We start from the raw sequence: 25,031 nt of genomic DNA on the forward strand, positions 1-25,031 counted from the left end.
TGTCATGTTGCTTGATCCTTGTTCAAATTATTTATGTTTGATTCCAGTCATTTGAGCACCTCTGTTTCCAAAGTTATGCCTTTGGTTGCTGCCATGTTCACACCCACATAGGGGTTTTGCTTGAGAAGTCCTGTGCCAGCCTCTCTGGCTTCCTTCCCTACCCTACTGAGCTGGACTTGATGCAGAGTCCAGCAATGAGGCCAAACAGAGAGAGTGGCGTGGAGCCATGGCACCTGGCAGAAAGCCCCACTCTCTGAACTAGGAAGTCCTTCATGCCTCTCAAAGCTCAGGCCCAGAAGGTTTTCAAAAGCCTGTGTGTTCTGCCAGGTCAAGGTTCAGTGAAGCCAGGCCCTGAACTCAGGGATCCCGGACACTGTGTGGACTCAGCATGTACTTGTGCAATGAGCAAGTGGCTGGAGAAAGCCGATGAGAACGGAGTGCTAACACAGTTAGCAAACGCAGCAATAAGCCCCGAAAGACAAGGAGGAACTAAGGGAGGGCCGCGAGACTATCATTGTGATGAGGTAAATCACAAAAGCTTATAGTACTAAAAATCCAGGGCCAACCCAGCCTTCTCACTCTAGCTCCATTCTGTGGTGATATATTGTGTACCCAATAAAACTTGCCTGGGAATCAGAGGACAAAGCCAGCCACTATATTAAACACAGAAGTCAGGCAGTGGTAGCACATGCCTTTAATCCTAGCATTCTGGAGGCAGAGATCCATTTGGATCTCTGTGAATTCAAGGCCACACTGGGAACAGAGCCAGGCATGGTGACACACGCCTTTAATCCTAGGACTAGGAAGTAAGTAAGATGGCGGGGCACAGAAAGGTATATAAGGCGTGACTAAGTAGGAAGTCTCTCTCTTGAGTTTGAAGGTTTCATAGAGGTAAGCTAGTGGCTGGCTGTTCTGCTTCTCTGACCTTTCAGCTTTCACTCCAGTATCTGGCCCTGGGTTTTCTATTTATGAGACTGTTTAGCAATTTGTGTTACACCATTCCCTTGGATTCTCAGCTGTTTCTTCTGTGTTGTACCACTACCCTTCTCAGTAATGTATGCATGTTGGGAGGGATAATTCCCCCCCCAACCATGTTCATGGAGCTTTGACTTTGGTAGGTGAGGATGCCACCTCCTTCCCCCAGGCCCAAACACTTCTTCATATTTCCCCAGCTTAAGGGTGCTGTGGTTTGGATGTGGTTTGCCCCCAAGGGTTTATGTGCTAGAGACTTGAGGTGGTGAATCTTTAAGAAGTGAGGCTTAGAGGGAGGCAATTAGATAATTGGGGACATTACTCTTAGAAGAGATTGAAGATGGCCTCACAGAATGAGTGACTTTCCTCAAGACTAGGTTGCAGGGCTGGAGAGATGGCTCAGTTGGTAACACCACACAAGCATGAAGGCTTAGTTCACATATCCAGCACCCACAAAAGCTAGGTGTGGTGGTGTGCACCTGTAACCCCAGTGCTGGAGGGGCAGGTCAGCAAGCTCCCCATATCTCCTTGAACTGACTAGCCTATCTGAATTGGTGAGCTCCAGGTCCAGTGAGAGACCCTGTCCCCAAAAATGAGGTGGAGTGTGACTGAAGAAGACAGCTGACTTCTGGTTTCCACACATACATATGCCTGTGTGTCTGAATATTACTTTGCTATGAAAGATTAAATCTGCCTCTTAACTCTCTTAAGCTTTCTGCCTTGTCCCGTGACAGCGTTTGATCCCCTCTTCAGAGGCTAAGCTGATGGGGTCATCTGATCTGGAACTTTCAATGTCTGAAACTATGAACTAAATAGATCTTTTCCTTTTTAAGTACCCAGCCTCAACTATTTTGTTTTAATGACAGAAAACAAACTAATCCAAGCTACACTGTTTTGCTCTAGCTCTTCCATGGACAGGTTCCCTAAGTGATCTGTTTCTTTGATCAACTATAGACAGTGTCTCCAGACCCTGCACCACAAAAAGACAAGACTGTTAAGATCCCCTCTGCCATTTAAGGTTGGAATAACCTCTGTTTAGGACCCAGCAATGATTCACATTTTTCTCCTTACTCCTGCCTGTCCTCAAGTCAAGTCCCAGAAAGCAGTGGGTGAGAGGGGAAGATTCGGGTCCACCCCTGTCTAAATGATAGCTCTCCCTCCCTCCCTCCCTCCCTCCTCCCCAGTCTCACTTTCTAGTTCTTTCTCTGCATGTGGGATGGACGTCTGATGTCTTCTTCAATTGCTCCCCCGCCCCGCGCCCTATCTCTTTGAGACAGGGGCTCTGTGCATCTTTTAATTTCATCATTTCTCTTCTCACCCTTTGCTTCTCCATCCTGGTAAAATTCCTTAAAGTCATCTCCCAGTCCCTTTAGTGTGCTCTCTGCCCAGAGCCTGGGTTTTGTTCTCATTGCACTCTTGCCTCACTGTCAAGGATGTGGCATTGTCCTGGATACCTTTGGGGACATCAAGGATGTCTTTTTGGCGTCTTGTTTTGCAGTAGTTTTCTCTGTGGCCATTTTGCCTGACAGGTTTAGTCACCCTTGACTGCATGTTCATGTTCACACTGAAAACATTTAAAAGCTGGTAGGGGTTCTGTGCCTGAAGATGTTGGAGACGGTGCTGCAGGTGCTCCTGTTTTTAACTGGGGGCGCTATGGGATTTAGAAGGAAGGACTGTCTGATGTCCCTACTTTGCTCCCTTCGTCTGACACCAAATATTTGGTTGGGGGAGCTGCAAGTTGTGGATCGGACTGGATGGTTTTTTTTGTTTTGTTTTGTTTTTCTTTCTCTTCAATCCTGGCGGGGGGTGGGGAGGAGAAGGGGGGGTCGGTCTACCCCGAGACCTCATGCAGGCTAGGCCTGTACTCTAACATTGATCTCCAGCCATGCCTTGATGGCTCATGGTCACTTACAACTGATTCTCGTCTTTAGGGCCATGCCCCTGCCCACTACTCCTGGTTTTAGAATTTTTGGAAGGGACCTTGTCATCCTGTCCTTGACTCAGCCCCTCTTTTTTCTGTGGGCCTGTTGAGAATTCTCTTCCACAGAGACACCCTCTCTGTCTCTCCATTTATCCTGGTAAGTTTGAATGGTTTTGTTTCTTTTCTGGAATGTTGGTGAGGCCATGAGAGAAAGGAGAGACAGTTTGGGTCGGCCCTTCATCTCTAAGGTGAAGATGGCTCTGAATCAGTAAAGCAACCTACAGTGCATTTTTATACACATGACTCCATTTGCTCTCCCGAACAACCTTTGAGATGGGTAGGGCCCAGGGTGCAAGAGCCATCTGACAGATGAAGCAGCTGAGTCTCCGGAGAGATTAAATGACTTACCCAGGTCATTACTCAGGTCACATTGTGAGTTGAGGATGGAGCCAGAATTCAAGGCTGGGTGTCCAGCCCTAACCTTGGTCCAGGATGTGACAAGGACATAGGAAACATCCGGAATAAGGTCTGGATGCTCAGAACAGTCAAATGTTGGGCCCCTGGCCTGGAGTGTTGACAGAACTGCATTTCTCTGAAGTGTATGAGTCAGTAGTGGGTCGTGCTCTAGGGGGCTGTGAATTGCAGGAGGTAAGGGCAGGGGAGCAGTGGGTGAGCCAGGGTGCTGCTGGGTGATAGCACCTTTTCTCTGATGTCCTGAGGGCTGAGGGGGCAGGGAGGTTTGGGAAAGCTGCAAGAAAGGCTTGCTTTTGGCAGGAGGAGGGGGCTCCTTTCCTTAATTACCAAGCATGCTCCTGCCTCAGGGCCTTGGTACTCACTCTGACTGAGCTACACTTTCTCCAGATAGTCATGTGCCTCTACATTATTTCAAGATTCTGTGTAAGGCATCCCTCCTCAAGAAGGCTCTGACTAACCATGTGGCAGCCACTTCCCTAGTTCTTTGCTCTACTTCTCTTCATGTTTACTGCTCCATACAAGGCAGTCTATATTTCTTTCCAACATGTCTTTGTTGTTGTTCTGGAATCTCCACACAAGTAGGGAGATGCTGTGCTTGCTGCTGTATTTGTATGTCTGGTCATATAGAGGTGTACCATAAGTAGAGTGGATTTGAACTCAGACTCGACAGGGAACTCATTAGTCTGTTACTATACTCAACACATTCTGTCCAATACTTACTATACGTCTCAGTGCAGAGTCAGGGAGGAACTCAGGCTGATTCCTGCCCTGTAGTATTTATCATATAGGGAGAAAGGTCAAGGATATAATAAGAGAGAGTGTAGGCTTTACAAAAAGTACAGGGGCTAGGGGGGAATCTAGTCAAATTGGTTCAACAATAACAACAACCTATGCCCAGTTCCTGTGTGCCATGCCCCTGCCCAGTTTGTGATTGTGTTATCTTAGTTAATAACTTTTACAGTCTACAAGGGGCTGGAGAGATGGTTAAGAGCACTGGCTGCTCTTGCAGAGAGGACCTGGGTTTAGTTACCAGCATCCACATGGAGGCTTACAATGGTCCTTAACTCCAGTTCCAAGAATTCCAACGCCCTTTTCTGGCCAGGCCAGCATGTAGTGCATAAACATATATGTAGGCAAAACACTCATACATCTAAAATAAAAATAAATTATTTTAAAAAAATCTATGAAGCCCATTTCATGGACCAAAAAAAAAAAAAAAAAAACACCAAACCAAACCAAAACAAACAAACAAACAAACAAACAAAAAAACAAACAAACAAAAAAACAAAAAACCGAGGCTCAGAAAGTTAAAACCTGACTCTGCATCCTGTGGTTAGGAAGTGTCTGATCTTCACCTCAGACCAAATTCCTTGGATTCCATCATTTATTTGTCCTGTACTTACCCTTCCTCCATCTGCCATGTGTCCTCCTTGTAGGCAGTGAGTGGTTGGCCATGTTTGGGGACAAATATTACTAGTTCCGGTTAAAGGAAGAGGTGAACCCTCTGCTCCTGGGGGCTAGTCACTTCCCACCCATGGTGGGGCTGGAGCAACCTCCTTAAGGGACCCCCTAAGAGCCCTGGACCTGTGGGTAACTAAAGGCCCCCAGCCAGGACACTGAGCAGAGGCACATTGCTTACCCTAGGAAAGAGAAGTCGTGGCCATGCCTGTGCCAGAGGACAGGCAATCTACACTCTGTCCTGTGTCCCCAGTGCCTATGGGATTTCAGCAGAAATAAGGCTCCCATGGTCCAGTGTCTCTGTGTACTATATTCCTGTCTTGAAAAGAAACAATATTGGAGAACATATTAGATGAGCCGAGACGTCTCAGAGTAAAAGAAAGTGTTAGACTTTAACACAGCTTCTCCAAATACATTTGGCCATAAATATATCTGGGTTTAAAAACATTTTTAAGCTGTGCTAGAGTTCCACAGGACACACTTTGGGAAGCAGGTCCCCTTGTACATATTTCCTCTTGTTTAGTCTGCTTTGGGTGCCCCATTCACAAAGGGCTAACTGTGGGAGCCTGTTTTCGGGTTCCTCGTGGCTTTACCCAGCAGGTCTGCATAGAGGATGATTGGACCACAGGCCTGAGTACAGGTGTCTGAAATGGTCTGCACTGGGCTGTGCTGGGGGAGGAGGTCTTTTGCTCCACCACTTGGCATTTCTATAAATACCTTAGAGCAGAGACAGTTGGGCCCTGTTGGAATAGGTTCCAGGCCCTCTGAGGCTGTCCTGTATTTTCTATCTGTTTATCTCCACACTCTAAATCCTTCTCTCTAATATTTCCTGCTGCTCTCAGTCAAGAAAGCTCTGGGAGCTGTGGGGTTGGTGGGTAAACGCCCCACAGCTAACACTGTGAGGAACTGTGATCACCTGATTATAGTAATGAGAATCTCTTAGGAGGTGACAAGGGCTGGGATAGGTCACTCCACACGTGCAGACACAGGAACTCGGAGTGACTTGTCCCTAGTGGCACAGCCTGGGAACAGGGACCATCTTGGCTGCAATGGGAAGAAAAAACTAAGAGGAATGGAAGGTGGTAGAGACACGGAAGCACGTGGGTGGGATGGAGGGCTTGGAGCAGTGCATGGCCTTCGAGGTTAGACCCTGTCTAAAATGGAGAGGTGGGAAAGGAGGTGGTGACGGTTGGTGTTGGCGCATCAACCCACTTTATTGCCGATTGCTGTGAGAAAGACCGGACAGAAGCAGCGTGGGGAGGAGAGGGTTTACTTCATCTTACAGTTCCAGGTAATGGTTCGCCATTGTGGGAAAGCAAGGCAGGAACTCAAGCAGGAACCTGGAGGCAGGAGCTGATGCAGAGGCCATGGAGGAGTGCTGCTTACCTGCTTGCTCTCCTTGTCTTGCTCAGCCCACTTTCTGATACCATCCAGTACTACTTGCCCCGGAGCGGCACCACCCACAGTGAGCTGGGCCCTCCCACCTCAGTCACCAATGAAGAAAATACCTCGCAGACTTGCCTACATGTCAGTCTGACGGAGGGGTTTTCTCAGTTGAGGTTCCCTCCTCCCAGATGACCCTAACTTGTGTCAACTTGACAGAAACTAACCAGCACATGCATTCGAGTGGTACTGACATCCCAGGACGTGGTCCTGACTTATGGGAGGGGCTCTCAACAGATTGGGTCCAACCATTTCCTCTAAAAATCCAACAAAGTAATATTGGAAAGACAGGAAGGAAGTTTAATAAATATGGCCCAGGTTAATTGTACTGGGGAAATGGAAGGCATCAGCATCTCAGCATATCTTTGGAGCTCTCACATGGGTTTAAACAGAGGAAGAGCTGAGGTCAGTTGAGAGGTTTGGATGATTAAGCAGTCTGATCATTACCTCAGTTCTGGCCCTGCTTGTCATGGATTGTGGGAGCGGCCTGGTGTCTTTCAGATGACTGATACTGTTTAGGGGGACAGCCCCAGTTCCCCTCCTAAGGAGATTCACTTCCAAGACTCTGCTATTTCTGGAATCCAAGGTGATTGCAGATTTAAGGTAGTACCTGGCAACTTCTAGATGCTGTCTCAAGGGAGTCTGGGACAGAATATTATAAAACTTGATGCTCTAAGACCTGATGTCCGGGTTGAGGAATGGCTTGTCAACAAAGTGCCTGCCTTGCAAGCACTAGCATCTAAAGCAGATTTGGTGGCACACATTTGCAATCCCAATGCCACAGAGGCAGAGACAGAATATCCCTGGAGCTTGCTGGCAGCTACGTTAGCCTAATCAATGAGTTCTAGGTCAAGGAGACACCCTGTCTCATATGCACACACAAAAGATATATAGCACCCGAGGAATGATGGAATAATGCCCAGGTTATCCTCTGATGCTTGCACGTGCGCATGCATGCGTGCACCCCCCCACCCCAACACAGAACATTTCTCCACAGAAGCAGCCCTCAGGTTCCATAGGATTTCCTTTTTAGTCTTTTTGAGACAGGATCTTGCTTTGCCTCAAACCTGAAGTCCCCTTATAGTAGCCTTCCAAGTGCTGAGGTAGCAAGCATGTGTAACCACAACACTCAGTTCCATCATTTTTGGTTTTGATTTTGTTTATTTATTCATTCATTCATTCAACAAACCAACCACATTTATCAAGTATCTACATTTGCCAGTACCAAAACTTTATCAGAATGTACTATTATAAATGTGTACTAATAAATTTATGATTTACATACTAATTCTCTCGTGGATTTCAGTGCAAGGGAGAATCACCTCAATTTCGACGTTGTTCCCTTTCCTGAGGGTGCTTGGGAACAGCCAGCATCGTAAGACCTGGAGGTGTTCAGAGAGGCTTGTCTCTCTTCTCCTCCTGACCTACACTTGAAAAGGGGGTGCTACGGTCATGAGCCTGTGCTCTGCGCACTGCATGGTTTGGGCAGATGTCCGATTTGGAAGAAGTGGTCTTGTTTCACTTATAGACTGTAGTTTCTAGGAAGATGGTGCTGCTCTTGTGGGGAAGCACATAGGAAAGGTCTACTTGCTTGAGGTGAGAGTGGTTAAGATGTGGAGTGACTAAGTGTAGGTTTTTAGTGAGTGTGTGTGGGAGTGTGGGGTTTTTGTTTTTGTTGTTGTTACAGGGTCCCGTTTGCTGAGGCTGGCCTCAAACTCACTGTGTAGCTCCTGCTGGCTTTGAATGCATAGTCTTCCTGCCCCTGTCTCCTGAGCGTTGGGGTTAGAGGTGTTCATTGCCAGAGCTGGACACGGGAGAGTCCTAGAAACAGGAAACACACCACCCGTGTGGGGCCACACCAGGTGGGGTAGGGTGGAGTTCCAGGCCCACCAGAGGCAAGAGTGAGGGGCAAGGCTGGGTGAAGTCTTCGGGAGGTAGGCTTAGGATCAGCCATCTTGAATAACTGGGGCTGGCTCTAAGGCTCAGGTCTGATGCCTAATCCAGGCAAGATTAAGGTAGGGGGCAGTGGCTGGCTGAGGGATGGCTGCCTCTGCACAGTTTGCACATGAAGGGCAGCTCTTGCGTTTCTGCGCTTCCCTCGGGAATGAACCTCACATCAAGGATAAGGAGAGCAGCCTACCCTACCGGCCAGCCGCTGATATGGCGTACAGGGGTGAGGGAGGGGAGGGCCTCTGGAAACAAATGGTGTGACCTGACCTTCTCATCTCCGCCCACTGCTCCCTCCCACAGGGTGAAGCAGTCTGAACTGATGGACAGGTGGAAGAGCCTCCAGATATGCAAGTGGGCAATGGACACCGCTGAAGCCAACCTGTTCAAGTATGCATTGTCGTCAGCCTGCCTACCTCATGGCGTGGGTCCCCTCCGCCACCTCTTCAAATAGCCATCATCTGTAACACCTGGTTCTCAGGGGGCATCCACCTGGAGCTGGCCCCAAGGGCCTTAGGAATATGAGCAAGGCCAGCACCCGCCCAGCCAACGGCCCTCATGCTTTGCTGTGGTCCTTGCCATGCGTGGCCTTACAAGGTTGGGCCTATCACATCTAGCTCAGGCTGGTGTACACTAAGGCTCCTAGAAGTGAGGTACTCACTTAAGATCTCTCCATAGCCCTTGCAGACTCACTGCCCTCACCTTCCCATCCTAGGACAGCGGCTCTACCTAGGACAGGAGCCCCATGTTCATCATGCTTCTGCCTGATGTCTGAGCCTGGCTGTTGATTTTTTTTTTCTTTTTTGGTTTTTCAAGACAGGGTTTCCCTGTGTAGCTTTGCGCCTTTCCTAGAAGTCACTTGGTAGCCCAGGCTGGCCTCGAACTCACAGAGATCCACCTGGCTCTGCCTCCCGAGCTGCTGGGATTACAGGCGTGCACCACCACCGCCCAGCTGGCTGCTGATTTTTTAAATTGCTCTCTGACTGCAATGAACAGATAGTAAGCTCCAGAAGAGGCAGTAGCTGTATTTCCAGGCTCCCACGGGAGCCAAACAGACAAGAGACACGCAAAACTGCTTGTTCGTTAATGATGAGCTTTGGAGTTTTCTCCATTGCTAGCCTGCTGCCAACCTGAGGTATCATTCCAGGGCAGGTAGACCTTACACTAGGAAACTGATGTGGTTCTGGCGACTGGTGTCTACACTGGGTTCCAGCCACTCAGGTTCAAGTTGCAATGTCCTGAGAAGCTACTGATGTGAAGGAGCCCTGTAAAGGAGGCTGTCGAGAGTGGGTGTCACCAAACATTTGTATTTTCTTTATCAAGGCTTTCTTCCGTCTGTGGTGATTCCAGGCCAGGAAGTTTGCTTGGTTCTTCTCCCAACTCCCTCCTCTTCTTCTCCTCCCCTCTCCGCTTACCTTCCTCTCTTTCTCTGTCTGGACAGGGTCTAATTGTGCAGCCTACATGGCTTCAAACCCCCTGATCCTGCCCCAGTGCCGAGTGCCGAGATTACAGGTGTGTAGGGATAGGAGTATAAAGCAGCATGCTTTTAGAAATAGAACTATTTGATATCATGAGCCCCAGTGAGCAGGTACCAGAAGCCTCAAAGAAGCTGCAGAATTCTAGCCCTGGTTTGAGGAGATCCACCTGCCCTGAAAGTTCTAGTGGGCCTGGCAAAGGGTCAGAGCATGCCAAACAGACCCAGGATCTACCCCCGAAGTATGCCTTCATGCTCTTCCCTCTAGATGTCCCCAGGGCAGGGAGGTTTGAACACGTAGATGCTGATTAATAGCATGGACAGAATGAGCCAGTGAGGTGTGCAAGGATGTGGGTCAGGCTGACTTGGGACAGAGGTCTCATACTGGGGACTCCCATCTAAAACAATGCTAGCATGACAGGACAAGATGTATCAATAGAAATGCAGAGCTCTGTTTGTGAGCCAGCTCTGTGAGGTGAGGCTATGGGGGAGAGGCTATTGGGAGCAGAGAGCCCTGTGGGGAGCAGAGAGCCCTGTGGGGAGCAGAGAGCCCTGTGGGATGAGGCTGTGCGGAGCATAGACCCTTGGGTTAAGGATGTGGAGTGGACTTAGGTGTGGGGAAAGAAGGTGTCATCAGACCTTTTGTGTTCCAAACAGAAAGCCCTCAGGACCATCAGTTGCCTCTGTTTGCTCTCACTTCAAACTTCTGGAAAATGGAATGCTCCTCCATCCAAGTTGGTGGGAACCTGGTGCAGTGCAGGAGTGAGGTGCTGGCATTCTAGGTGCAGGAGAGCTGTCCTCCATCCTGCTGTCTGCAAACTTGCCATCTGATTCACACACTAGCCACGTGCCAGCTTGCTTCATATGAGGATGTCCTCTAGTTGGCAGACAAGACTGTTTCTGCATTTACAAAGTTGAAGGATCCAGATGATGGTTTGTTACGCTGACCCGTGGCTCCTCAGAAGCCTTAGTCACATTCTAAAATCCAATTCTCCACAGAAAGACTACTCCATGACTAGCAGCCAGCTGGTTTCCCAGCAGATTTCTCAGCAAGATGTGAAATCATAAAAAAGGTCATTTAACCTTTACATTTAACCTTTTGGCTTGGACAAGCTGGAGTCACAGAATTATAGAGGGTCAGAAACAGAAGGGCCACCCCTGCATTTTATACATGAAGAAACTGAGGCCTAGAATCGAAAGACACCTGCTTGGGGCCCACAGCTTCAGGCCAGAGAGAAAAAGAGTCCAGGCCTCTGGATGCTAAGTGCCAACTCATATTTCCACTCCAGAGCTCCTGAGAACACTCCAGACATCCTCCTGACCTGCCAGTGATCATTATAAGAGCCACCTGGACCCAGGGGGCATTGGGCCTGGAGCTGTGTGTACTCCAGACCTCCTAGGCCTGCTTGGGGTGTGTGTGTGAGGGAAGATGGTGTGCGTGGGTGCGTGATTACAGGGCTTTGTGGGGGGTCATCACAGGGCTCTGTGGGGGAGGTCCATTCTCCCAGGGCTCCCTGGACACTGCAGGGGACTGAGCTTGGAGCTGTATGTACTCCAGTGTAACTCAAGGAGGCAGTGGTCTGTGCCCACGGCCATAACTTTCATTAAGTTTCCAGGCATGGACAAGGTTGGCCAAGAGTTAACCCTTTCAAGAGCATTCTTAGAAAGTCCTGAAGAAGAGAGAAAAACAGGTTGCTCCAACAGTCCCATTTCCCTCAGGCTTTTTATTTTATAATTTATTTTATTTAAAATCTGTTGTCTTCAGCTCAGCTTTGAGAGTTTCTGAGTGTTTCCTTCCCTCCCTCCCTCCCTCCCTCCCTCCCTCCCTCCCTCCCTCCCTCCCTTTCTTTCTATGCTGAATTCCTGAAACATTTTTCAGGAGCCATGTTCCACTTTCTGAGGAAGGCATCTGGTACCAACCCAGTGTCCCCATTCTGGCCCTGCCTTTTCTCTAAGCCAGCTTCTGACTGTCTGGATGTGACACTTTGGGTGACCATACAGGCCTTGGTTTTGTGTGATAAGGGGAGATCTTTGTTGAGTGTTGGCCATGGGGGCTGAGACTCTGAAGAGCTCTGGCTTCAGGTTGATGGATGAGTGGACAGGAGGGGCTGAAGAGCATGTCCCAGAGCAGTGAACTCTGAGGGGGAGTCTTGCTGTCACTGAGTGGGCATTGGTCAAGGCCTGGCTGGCGTGACTGTCACAGGGTGGTTTTGAACAAGCCTGTGCTGAGTGCTATGAGGTTTAGAGAGGTGTAGGACCTGGTATCCGGCTTTCCTCCCAGCCTGAGAAGGCAGGTGTAATGATAAAAAAAAAAAAAAGAAGAAGAAAGAAAGGTGAAGTGGGTACCTTTCAGTGGGCCCTGCCAAGGTATGCCACTAAGTAAACATGCCATGCACAACGGAGTTAGTGCAAAAGGTAGATTGGGGGAGGTGGGAGGGAGAGAGTGAAAGGCTGGTTTGGAGTGGGGACATGAGAGAGGCAGACAGGCAGACAGAGAGAGAACAGGGAAGAGACGAGGAAGAAGAGAGACAAGAGATCGAGTTGTGCCTGGTGGATACTTTTAAGGGATGCACATGTTGCATAGCTGGTGGTAGAAAGGCACCTGTGACAGGTGATGATGTAACTGTCTTGGCAGTGAGGCAGGCTGCTGCTGCAGCTGCAGCGACAACTAACTGCAGGTGATTAGCATGTGATTCGTCTGTGCCAGAGTCTTCAAAGACAAGAGCCATCATGGCAGCCAGAGCCTTCCCATAGGCAGCTAACCTGGGTCCTAGAGAGACAGAGAGGCCCAGGTGCAGGAGGGTGCTGAGGGGGTGGGGAGGAAGTGAGTATGGGAACGGGATGGAAAGCAAGCTCCCCCCCCCCCCAAGCTCTGCCAACCAAGTGTCACCTGTCTTCATGCCCAGCAGGTCCACCTTGTCCAGGTGCTGCAACGCCCCTGGCTTTCTCTTCACCACCCAGAAGAACACTCCCATTGAGACGAATCTCAGGTATGAAGTGGAGTCCAGTGGCTTCTATCACATCAATCAGGAGATCTTCCAAATGTTTCCCAAGGTGCGCCCCCAACATGGTGGTCTGGGAAGGAGCTGGTGGTCAATGCCAACTAGCTGTGGGTGTATAATTTGTGGCAAAAAGAGGTTAAAATTCTGCCTAATTAAAATTGTAAAATTCGTGCTGAGGACATTTCACAGCTATCTAGAAGAGGGATGAACTGTAGCTTGATCCTGAGTCAGGCACAAGAAAAAAACACACAGGAAGCATGCGAGCACCAGAAGGCAGGCCCAGGCCCAGGACAGAGCCAGGCCTGAATGTCAGCCACCTCAGATAACCTTGGGGTCGCTGTGCAAGAACGCCTTTTCTTAGCATTTATTGGTCATACATAATGATTGGTTTTATTATGCCATTTTCATACATGGCTACGATGTATTTTGGTCATATTCCTGCCATTTCCACCACCACCTTCTCCTGTTCCCTTCCCATGCTCCTCCCTTCCCAATTATTCTCCTCTCATCCTTTTTTCTTCAGTAATTCAATGGGCTTTATTGGGGTTGCATACAGGAGCATGGGCAATTTTCCCATGAGCACATTGCTGAAGAAAATGTCTCTCCCTCCCCAGCAACCATTAACTACCTGTAGATCCTCAGGGAGGGCTGGAGCTCATAAGTCCATCCCCATTCCATAACATCATGTTGACTGGTCTAGTCTCATGTGGTAATCACAGCTACTGTGAATTCAAGAGTGCCACTATTAAGCCTTGACCAGATGCCCAGAAGACGGCATTCTGCCAGACTCCACCCTGTCCTATGGCTCTCTTCCACAGTGCCCTTCCTCCTTTCCACAATGTTCCCTGGGATTTGGAGAAGGTGATCTGGATGTCCCACTTATGGTTGGCCATAAATGATCACTTATTCTTGGCACTTTGTCTAGTTATTAATATCTATGATGACATATACTGCCCACTGCAAACTTTTCTGAACAAAGCTGGCAGTGATACTTAGGGACACATGCAATTCTTAGATGGCTATTTGATGGGCACATCATGTCCATTTAGTATGTCAACAGCTGCAGATTCCTCACTGGGCCTTAAGACCTCCCCAGCTATGAGCTTTTGACCAGGTAGTGGTATCAGATGCAAATTCTCTTCTGTGCTGTGGGACTCAGTTCCAGTTAGAACATGGTTAGTTGTAGCCACTACTATTTCAGTGGGCTCATCTGCCCATGGGCTACAGAGTGAGGGCGGGGGTCCATATCCATGACCCATTCAGATCACTGAGCTGACAGCTGGCACAGCTCCAGGTTCTGGACTCTTGGGGAAAAAGATAAAGAAATTGTGCTTTTGGCTGGTTTGGATGGTCCTATGGCGTTGGGGTGGTATGGCTTTGGCAGAGAGGCAGGTGGCAAGAGTGTGTTCATGGCTATGTTCTGGAAGGTGAGCTACAGGATGCCCTGCATGTTTTAGCGGGTCAGGGGAGGTGCTAACAAGATAAAACCAGAATCTCTATGTATGTCCCATTGCTGATACCAGAGTGATCTGGCAAGATTTGGGCTCAGGGAATGAGCCAAAGGTATAGCATAGTGCTAGTGTTGAACCACCTTCACTGAGTGAGCTTTTGAGGTGGACAGCAAATAAGCTTTCATCTTAAGCTGGTCACAGTGGCATGTGACATAGCCGGGGCCGGCCTAGGAGTCCTTGGAGAGCCAGGGCATGAATTGCTGAGGTCAGGAGACACAGCAGGGTCTCTCCGCACCTTTCTCTGGGAAGGACCAGATAGTAACAGCATTGTCACCACCACCACCACCACTTGCCATCATGGTCCCCTCATGAAAATGGCCATGGTCATGAGTAAACTAAAGAAGGAGGCTTTGTCTCAGTGGCGCAGACATCAGAAAGTTTGTGTAATGTTCACAACTCACACGTCTTATTTGAGTGGCTTCAGACCACTTAAAACTATAAATGTTAGTCTCAGCTTACTGGCCATACAAAAAAAGGTGGTAGAGCAGATGTGGCCCATGGCCATGGTTTTCTAGCCCCTGAGTCATGGCACACAGCAGCTTTCCTTAGCATAGCGGTGTCTCTGGGGCTTTAGAGAGAGGGTCAGCATTCCAGCCTTTTGCTCATCCAGAGATTCTGATTCTGTGGCTATTAGATGGAGCCTAGAAATGGCTGTTTCCAAATAGTTCTTGATTTGCATGCTTAGGACACACTTGTGGTTAACACAAGAAACCCCCAATGACTTTTCCTAGGATTACAGTGGCTCATTCTGTTTCTCCCCCTATTGCCTTTGAGACCAAAGTACTCTCCCTGTCCTGGCACCCTGGACCTGTCCCCCCATAGGGTCGCAGAGGGCCGTGACAGCTACTTTGATTGAGCCTAATACCTGGTACAGTGTGGGACCCTCAGCAATTGGTTGGCTGGTGGGTGCTGGGGGCAAAGCAGGCCTGCAGACTCCTTGGTGTCAGAAATGGAAGGAGTCACCTAATACAGCAAGTCTCTTCTTCCCCCTTCTCATCTGTACATTGGGTTTCCTCTTCTCTCACATTCAGGTCAAGGCTGCCTCATTGGGTAGAGCTCATAGAGGGGGATATTTGGGGGGCAGAGGTGAAGCCTCAGGTGAAGGTGGGGTGGCGCGGGCTGTGACACCATGCATGTACCTCTCTAGGAAATGCCCTACTACCGATCTCAATTTAAGAAGTGTGCTGTGGTGGGCAACGGAGGCATCTTGAAGAACAGCGGCTGCGGGAAGGAGATCAACAGTGCCGACTTTGTCTTCCGGTAAGGGAGCTGCCTGGAGGTGCATCTGCTGCCTCCATGGCCCTCCTCTCTGAGCCCTTCCTCCACATTGTCCCCATCCCTGTGCTCTGCTGCCACCGTAAGCACACCTTCATGATGCAGGGACCTCTTATGCCTCTAGCCCTATTCCTTTAAACAGGTTGTTGGACTCTGGGGTCCTAGTTTCCACTTTCCAAAATGGAGGGTGGGGTATGTAAAAGGCTAATGGCGTTCTGGATGGGAGACCCTACAACTAACATCCCTGTAGAGCTGACAGTGAACCCAAAGCCCCCACTCCCTACATGGGTTGGCCCCGCTGCAAGCCCTGGTGGGAAGAGGAACACCTGTGACTTCACCCAGGCTCTAAATGGGCCAGAGAGGGGTCTTTGCATTCCTCCTTCCTTGTGGGGCATGGCCCTCTTTTCATGTGGGGATCCCTCCTCTCCTCGTTGGCCCAGGCAGGGAGAATGAATTGAAAATGAAAGCTCCCAGGGCTGGAGAGACGGCTCACCAGGTAAGAGCACTGGCTGCTCTTCCACCACCCTCTCCCTGGATGCCCTCACCTACACCCTTCACCAGGCTCCTAAAGAACCTGGTGTCACTCTCAGGGGACATTTGACACCTGTCAGCTAGGTCGTCTGTCTTATGGGGACTGGAACCATAGACACTCTATTGTTCAGTTTGCCTTATTTGGGTCTGTAGGAACTTCTTCCTGCTACTATGACAAATCACCAGGAAGCCAGTGGCTCGAAACAGACAGGGTTTACAGTCTTCCGCTCTGGGGTTGAGATGTGGCTCTCTCTCTCTCTCTCTGGTTCTATTGCTGGCCCCACCCCATCTTTCCTTCCTCCCTCTCTTGCTTCCTGTTTTTGAAACGAGTACTCACTGAGTAGCCCAGGCTGGCTTCAAACTGCCATCTTGTTGCCCAGCCTCCTGCATGCTAGGATTGCCATCATGTGCCACCATACCCACTTTACATGCTTCCTCTCTCCTTTTGGGATATCTATTCTTGGTTGTCAACTTGACTTCATCTGGAACTAACTAAAACCCAAACAACTGAGCACCTGTGAGAATTTTTTTTTTAAATGAAGTTATTTGAAGCAGGAAGACCCACTTTTCATAAGGATCTTTTGAGACGGGAAGATCCACCTTCAGTCTGGGCCACACCTTCTGCTGGCAGCTTTTAAAGGACATGGAAGAAGGAAGCTTGCTCTCCTTGTCTGCTGGAAAGTCCACTCCTCCACTGGCATTAGAGCCTACTTCTTGAGGATTCTGGTGTAGACTGAAGAGCAGCTGAGACATCAGCCTCATGGACTGAACAACTACTGGGTTCTTGGACCTTCCTTTGGTAGACAGCCATTGTTGGACTAACTGGACCACAGTCTGTAAGCCATTCTAATAAATTCCATAAACTTATATGTGACTCTCATAAATATGTATATGAACCTGACTAATACAGATTTTGGTACCAGAAGTGGTTCTAGAGCAATCCAAGGATGAAAATTTTAAGTATCTAGAATATGGCCAACACCCACAGTTACTGAAGCCTCTTCTGGAAGCTTGGGGAGTACTAAAAGCCCATGGTGTGAACTTTAAAAAAAAACTTTTAAAAAAAGTTTATTTTATAAATTTAAGGAGACATGTATTTGATTATTCTGATTCACCAATTGTGAGAGACAACAGATTTAGTGACTCTGCATGTAAAATTTTTGATAATTTTTTGGAAAAAAAGGACAAGGATGCTGCTGCATGGTTGCCCCAGCACCTCTGGATGAACTGACAAAGGAAAAGAATGAGCTCTGTGATAAAATTAACCAACTTGTAGCACCTCAGAATATGGGAAGGACAACAACGATGCTAATGAAATTGACAGGGTCTGGATGCACATACATAGTCTAAAGGTTTCTAGTAGAGAATCTTCTCTCTAGCAGCTGCAGAGCTCAAGTTGTGGAAAATCAATCTGAAGCCCTCACCATAAGGTTGGGTACATAACAGTGAAAACTCAAGTCCCCTCTTCTGAAGGTGTCAGTGGTTAAAGGAATGACATTAATTGATAAAGAATGGGGTCCTGGGACTTGGGACGTAAATGTGTGAGAGAATCTTCCTGAAACTGAGAACTTTGAACCCTCAGATTCTCAAGGGTTTAATCTCAACTGAGGAAGGAGTCTCTCCACCTCGGCAGAAGATGTGTTCCTACCTCTATCCCCTGAAATATTATATTGCCTTTTCCACCTTTGACTGAGGAAATTAACCCTCCATGGTCTGCTACACTGGCAGTGACATTCTCTGAAGGAGATGCCAGGCAAGATCATACTGATGCCCCTCAGGCCCACCAAAAGTTGCCTTTAGACCTATAACCAGACTTAAGGCTAAGCAGGCCTAGAAGAGAGATAGAAAGTGTGGTCCATACTACTGAAGAACTTAATGAGTTTGCTAATTCATTCAAGCAGACGTCTGGGAAATGCGTGGAAATGAATTTTAAGGGTGTGGGATAATGGTGGAAGGAACATAAAACTGAGTCAGGCTGAGTTTATTGACATGGGCCCAGTGAATGAAGATTCTAGGTTTAACATGGAAATTGGCATAGTAAAAAAAAAAAAGGGGGTGTGAAAAGTTTGTTTGAATGGTTGGTTGACGCATTTGTCAAAAGATGGTCTACTGAAAAGGAGTTGGAGATACCTGGTATACCTTGGTTTAGTGTTGATGAAGGGTTTGTAAGGCTCAGAGAAATTGGAATACTACAGTGAGTATGCTGTGTAAAACCACATCCTCCACAATGGGAAGGCCCAGAAGACATGTCCCCCACTAATCCTGTGAGAGGCAAACTGGTGAGAGAGGCAGCAGCTCATTTGAAGAACTTTGTTGCGGCCCTTTTCCTTGTGTCAGACCTTAGGGTTGCAGATGCTGCTGCTCAGCTGGCTGCATTAATGCAGTGGGTCCGACTGGGCTGCAAAGTAGCAGGGGCAGCTGGCAGCACTGAATCCCTAAAAGCAAGGTGATCCTAGTTATCTCTACAGGCAGCGCACACAAAACAATGTCCATAATGGCCTAGCCCATAGCGGTGATTTTTTATGGTGAAATGACTCATACGGGCCTTTGGTACTGGCTAATCAACCATGCATGGTGTTTCCGTACATGAAATAGATAAGAAGCCTACTGCATTTCCATTTGATCTGTATAAGTGGAAATATTCTCAAACAAATGAAAGAAAGGCTACATTGATGGCAAAAGGCAGTCTAGGCCCCTAAACCAGTCTCCAGATGTGAGCCAGTCTCCAGATGTAAGCCCGTTTGCGGACTCAGAAGCTCTTGAATGAAGGAAGGCCAGGTTCCCCTGAGGAAAGACCTTCATTAAATATCTAAGAGTTTTATGTCAGCCTTTCTCCTGTCCTTCCCCAGAGGCATCTATGGCCTTTTACAAAGGATAAAGGAAACAATTCGATTTTTCTAGGGTCTAGGGTCTATGGGATACTGGTTCTGAATTTATGCTAATTTGGGAAGACCCCAAGAAACATGGTTACATGAAGAAGTTGCCACAGTGTTTCTTGGGCTCTTTCTTAGGTCTATCCAACCATCCATCTACCTACCTACCTACCTACCTACTTACCTGTCTATCCATCCATCCATCCATCCATCCATCCATCCATCCATCCATCTAATCTATCTATCTAATATGTTCCTCTAGAGAACCCTGACTAGCAGACTAAAACACCTTTCTTGTAATATCACATTCTCTTTGTAATGGCTCTTGTGATTTCCCTAGACCCACCTGGACAATCCAGAATTGCCTTCTCATTTCAGGATCCTCAGTGTGTTCTCAGCTATAGTGCCCCTTCTGCCAATTAAGGTGCATGTTACCCAGTTTTGGAGGTTAGGGTGTTGTTGCCTTGGCGACCTCACATTCCTACCTCAGGGGCTTTCTACAGTTCACACTGCACACACTTGTGCAACTTTGTACCTCAGTGTTGTACTTCCAAAGGGTGTTGGGGTGTCTCTGAATGTTGTACAGGTATTTGGTCCTTCTGCCAGCTGACTTGCTAATTTTTGCCCTTAGCTCAAGCATTGCTTCCTCAGAGAAGCCCTGAGTCCCCCAGACAAGGGGAGCTGGGGATGCTCTTATATCTCCCTGCTCAATGCCATACCATTCCAGAGATGCAGAGATGACCACAGCTTTCAAGGACATGTTTTTGGTGATAGTTTCAACATTTCTATGGTTGTAACTTCAGTGAGACCAAGGTTTGGAGGTTTTTTGCTGTTCTGTTTCTGATAAAGGGCAGAAGGACCTTTGCTTTAACCGGCCATAGATGTCCTGCCCAGCTGGTGGCCTCAGCCTCTCTCTGACCTGTAACCATATCCTTTCCTCCCCCACTCCCAGCCACCTGAAGATAACTGAACACCTAACTATGTGAGGCTATCTCTCTGCAGGTGCAACCTGCCCCCCATCTCAGGGCAGTATACCATAGATGTGGGGGAGAAGACAGATGTAGTCACTGTGAACCCCAGCATCATCATTGACAGGTCAGTGGTCCTTTTTCTAGACCTGTGTTCTTTTTTGGTGGCCACTAGTCACCTACAACCATTGGGCACTGGGAAAATGGTTTGTCCTGATTGAGACGTGCCAACTATCTACATGAGGCATTCATTGGGCATCAAAGATTTAATACATACAAAGGGGCTTAACACATCTTATTGATTTCTACATTAATCACATGCTAAAATGATAGTATTTTTATATTTGGTTAAATAAAATATGAAAATTATTTTTAATAACTTCCCTGATTTCTTGTTAATTCCATTCGCGGGGTCTGCATCATGTTTCTTTTGGGCAGTGCAGGTCTGAGCAGCTGTTACTTCGGGTGGTCAGGGACACTTCAGGTGGGCTGGGGGCAGGCCATATCCAGGTATGGGGGTATGATCATGCAAAGATCTCAGTTCTCACTTGGCTGCCCTCTGTGGGTCTGCTTGAGAGGTCTGCAGGAGCTAGTGGGTTGAAACCCCAATGCTGCACATAGTCAGCCTGGCTAAAGTGTGGGAAAGAGGGATGAGAGCAGGGGAAGGGTTGCTAAATTACATCAGATGCCAATAGCCAGGAGCCTTCAGAGAGCAGAGATTGCTGCAGAGGGATGGATGGTCACTGGAAAGGACATGCAGGCAGAAGTCAAGATATCAAGGAGAGGCCTAGCCAGTCCAGAAAGCTGGGTCAGATGGTCACTCCCAATCTTAGGGGAAACAGCAGGGAAGTAATGTGAGGCTCCACAGCCTCTGTGCCTTCCCTGTCTGCCTTGGTCCTTTAAGTTGAACATTGCTGTCTCCCCATAGCCCCACACTAGTTTTTCAGCCCATGTCATCTCCTTTCTTATGCCCATTTAAAAAAAAAAAACAAAAAAACAAAAAACATCTTCAAGAAAAGCCATTCAAGAAAAGCCATTCAAGAAAAGCCATACTCCTGGGAGCTGTGAGATGCCTCAGAGGGTAAACGCTCTTGGTGCTCATTTTGACAACCTGAGTTCAATCTCCAGGGCCTGTAGCAGGTCTTTCTCTGTCCCACCAGCCAGTTCCTGAATCACTATACAAAGACTTATTATTAATTATGAAAGCTTGGCCGATAGCTTAGGCTTGTTTTTAGCCAGCTCTTATAACTTAAATTTCTATTAATCTATGTGTTGCCCTGAGGCTCATGGCTTGTTAACTCATCTTCTACATGTCATGCTTCCTCCATGTCTCCTCATGACTCTGCCTTTCTTCTTCCTAGCATCCTCTGTACCTGGAAATGCTGCCTTGCCATTGGCCATTTAGCTTTTTATTAAACCAAGCAGAGTGACACTTCTTCACAGTGTACAAAAAGATTATTCCACAACATTTCCCCCTTTTGTCTAAATAAAAAGGACGGGTTTTAACTCTAACATAATAAAACTATATACAATAAGAGCAATTATCAGGTGTTTCTAAATAGGAAGGGAAAAGTATTAGTTTTAACAAATGAAACCATATACAATAAGAACATTTATCAAGTAAGAATTACATTTACAATGTCCAGTCCATTTGTATTTGGCAAATTTAGAGAAAGTACTCCATTATTTATCCTCTCTTGATGGAGTCTAAAATTTGGCACCTAATTAATCTTCTATCATAATGAAGGAAAATTATAACTATCTAGTCTTCAATCCATCAAAGACCCCAGAAGGATATATTACCTGAGTAAACAGGAAGTGCAGTGCAAGCTACTTCCAAAATGGCAAAGGTCACTGACTGCCTGAACCCAAAGTTCCTCTGTAACATTGGGGCATACATCTTTAGCCTACAGGCTTAGAATATCTGACAGACTTTTCTGTGAAGCAGGAATTTTGAAGGACTAACCTACCTTGTCTTGGCAAAGTTTGACAATCGCCTTTGTGTGTGTGTCCTGCTTGCCCAGTTTGGACAGCATACTGTCAGCAGTTGAGGTAACTGCTGCCCCTAAACAATAAACATCTATAACCCATGGAATAACCAAAAGCCACCTACCCCATCTCTTGGGAATATGGGTGTTGTGTTCTCTAGATTACTTCCTGATGTCTGTGGATGAAAGCATCTTTAGGGAACCTGAGAAAATTGAGATAATGGTCAAATTGTGGGAAAAGTAGTTATACCATTTTTGTCCACTCTCTGTGCAAAGACAAAGTGTAAGGCTTATCTGCAGTTCTGGCTAGAAGAGTCTGTGAGGCTGGACCATCTCAGCCAGCAGCCTTGAAGCTGTTCTGCATGCAGAACTCTGAGGAAACTGCAACAGAGGCGCTCTGAGAGGCTGGATCAAAGGGCCACCTGCTGTCATAGGTGCCTGGTCCCCTTGCTCTGAAAACACATAAACTTTAAAAGGTAACACACGTATCTGCATTAACACAAGTATGGACTGTGTGTTGTACACAAGCCAGCCAAAGATGATTTTTTGTTTTATGTTCGAACAGGTAAAATATACGCCACCTGTCTTGTAGTTTTTCTAGGTTTATTTCTTTATGTCTGTAGCCAGGATTTTCAAACCTGATCTCTATCAACCTTGAATGGATCTATAGCCTTTCATTGTCTGTGGAAACAAAAGCATAACCTCTTCCCCAACTTAACATATTTTTTTTTACTTCAAAAAACATATTTTTTTGAAGTTAAGACATTTTAAAAATGTTTGTTTAATTTAGTAGTTTTTATAAGCCAGTGTCTCTCAGCAGCTGTTGTTTTCCCATTGGCAATCAAAAATTTTAAAGTCAGTACAACACCATACAGGATCCAGACTCTGTATATTTTTCATCTTTACATGGCTGTCCATTTTATGTTATCTTTTTAAAAGACTTTATCTTATTTATAAGCTTTTTTTTCTATGACTGTCTATACCCATTTCCTTTTCTTTTTTAAGCCTACTCACATTTTTAAACACCCTGTAACTTGTTTAGAGGATTTTTCCTGTCTGGATCTGCTTTACTGCATATCTGTAACCTTTTCTGTCTGCATGAGCTAAACTTAAACCACCACACATGGTGCCCTGGCAGCTGGAACCTGTAGGCAGCAGCTGGAAGATGCATCTCTATACCATGGCCCATGTGAGAGACTACAGGACTACAAAGCCATGTTTGGCTCTGTTTTTGAGTGTTTGGAACCTTTTTTAAGCTTTCTTAGGTCTTATGCAGAAATATGTGCCCCATGTTAGGCAGCATTTGTAGTGAATTTTTCTCTGTCCTGACAGCTAGCTCCTAAATCATGACAGAGAGACTTATTATTAATTACGAAGCTGGGCTAATAGCTTAGGCTTGTTTTTAATTAGCTCTTATAACTTAAATTAACCCATTTCTATTAATCTATGCACTGCCCTGGGACTCATGGCTTGTTACCTCATCTCCTACATGTCATGCTTCCTCTGTACCTCCTCATGACTCTGCCCTTCCTCTTCCCAGCATCCTCTGTGCCTGGAAATCCTGCTGAGCTATTGGCCATTCAGTTTTTTATTAAACCAATCTGAGTGATACATCTTCACAGTGTACAAAGGGCCCACATGATGGAAAGAGAGAACCAATTCTGGCAGGTTGTCCTCTGACCTCCACACGCAGGCTCTGTGGCATGTGCCCTCTCCATGAATAAACAAACAATAAATATGTAAAGGTAGGAAAGGGAGGCAGAAGAGGGGATGCTAGGCAGCCCTGTGAGCCCGGAGGGGAAGAGGGTGAAAGGTGGGAGGTGAGGTGTGAGGGAGGAGGGTGTTCGGGTGAGGTGAGGGGGGGGGGGGGGGGATGAAGTGGGGAGTCTGGGCTGTGAGGATGCACAGGGCTTGCTGCTGCTCACTCTGCTACTCTGCAGGTTCCACAAGCTGGAGAAATGGCGGCGGCCCTTTTTCAGAGTGCTGCAGATGTACAAGAATGCCTCAGTGCTGCTGCCCGCGTTCTACAATGTTCGCAACACCCTCGTGTCCTTCCGGGTCAAGTACCTGCTGGATGACTTCGGGTCACAGCAGCAGGTCTACTTCTTCCACCCGCAGTATCTGTCAAGCATGTCTCGCTACTGGCTCAGCCTGGGTGTGCGTGCAAAGCGCATCAGCACCGGCCTCATCCTGGTCACCGCCGCCCTGGAGCTCTGTGAGGAGGTGCATCTGTTCGGCTTCTGGGCCTTCCCCATGAACCCCTCCGGCTTCCACATCATGCACCACTACTACGACAACGTCAAGCCCAAGCCCGGCTTCCACGCCATGCCCTCTGAGATCTTCACCTTCCTTCACCTGCACAGCCGGGGCATCCTCCATGTGCACACAGGCACCTGCAATTATGGCTGACAAACAGGCCCATGACGGGCATCTCAGCTCCCATCAGCTTCCCTTCGGGGTTCCCCGGCCCTGCCATTGTTGCTCCCGAAGGATTTAGGGTTTGTGTTTGGGGCCTGGGGAGGGAGTCAGGGACAGAACCCATGCAAAGTCAGCTCTGTCCTGAGGCTCCATCCCGTGTCTCCATTTAGCTGCTGAGCCACTCTCCAAGGTCAGGGGCCTCATAAGCACATTTCCACTCAGTTTCAACTTCCCAGAGAACATGAACTGTGGTGGCTGGCTTGCAGCAAAGTCAGGCCTTGCTGAGAATAGACCAGACCAGCAGGTGAGACATCCACTTAGCAGGAGAGAGCACAGTCCAGGTCTCATTCAGACATTTGGCTGCCCACGTTTCATACCAAGGACTCAGCCATGAATCACCATCTAGAATCTCAGGGCTCGGAGGCTAACCCTTCTAGGGAACTAAAAGTGGCCAAGTGTCCTGGTCTATCTGGCTGGGCTCAAAAGACTTCAGGGATATCTAATCCAGGTCTGTGTTAGCATCACCCTAGGACTCTAGTAGCTGAGAGCCATGTCCCCTTTAAAGAGTCCTTGGACACACACAGCCTTGGTGCCTCTAGGTTCCAGCATTTAACCTTTTGACAAGAAGGAAATAAACCAGACCAGCCATTTGCACTAAGATCTCCAAGCCGATGTTATCGACTCAATAAGTGCTTAGCAATTTGCTTCCTGTTCTGTCTCCCTATTTTCAGCTCCATTTTAATCAGGAGTTATTTATAAAGATCTGTTCCTCTTTA

The 25,031-nt window shown here is 47.6% G+C and overlaps 1 protein-coding gene across 5 annotated transcripts in view; it reads left to right on the top strand.

Annotated features, from left to right (window-relative positions):
- The window catches only part of St8sia5 (ST8 alpha-N-acetyl-neuraminide alpha-2,8-sialyltransferase 5), a 69,091-nt gene extending 44,060 nt beyond the window's left edge, over nucleotides 1-25,031 (top strand). For 3 of the 5 annotated variants that reach the window (XM_036204590.1, XM_036204592.1, XM_036204593.1), the window contains 5 exons: nucleotides 8,519-8,605; nucleotides 12,596-12,743; nucleotides 15,350-15,462; nucleotides 19,884-19,976; nucleotides 23,778-25,031. In XM_036204590.1, the coding sequence (XP_036060483.1) occupies nucleotides 8,519-8,605; nucleotides 12,596-12,743; nucleotides 15,350-15,462; nucleotides 19,884-19,976; nucleotides 23,778-24,246 (910 nt within the window). In that variant the 3' untranslated portion in view covers nucleotides 24,247-25,031. The remainder of the gene's footprint in view (nucleotides 1-8,518; nucleotides 8,606-12,595; nucleotides 12,744-15,349; nucleotides 15,463-19,883; nucleotides 19,977-23,777) is intronic. The other 2 variants (XM_036204591.1, XM_036204594.1) reach the window with 1 other exon arrangement.

This window comes from Onychomys torridus, chromosome 13, assembly GCF_903995425.1.
Source record: "Onychomys torridus chromosome 13, mOncTor1.1, whole genome shotgun sequence".
Classification (NCBI taxonomy): Eukaryota; Metazoa; Chordata; class Mammalia; order Rodentia; family Cricetidae; genus Onychomys; species Onychomys torridus.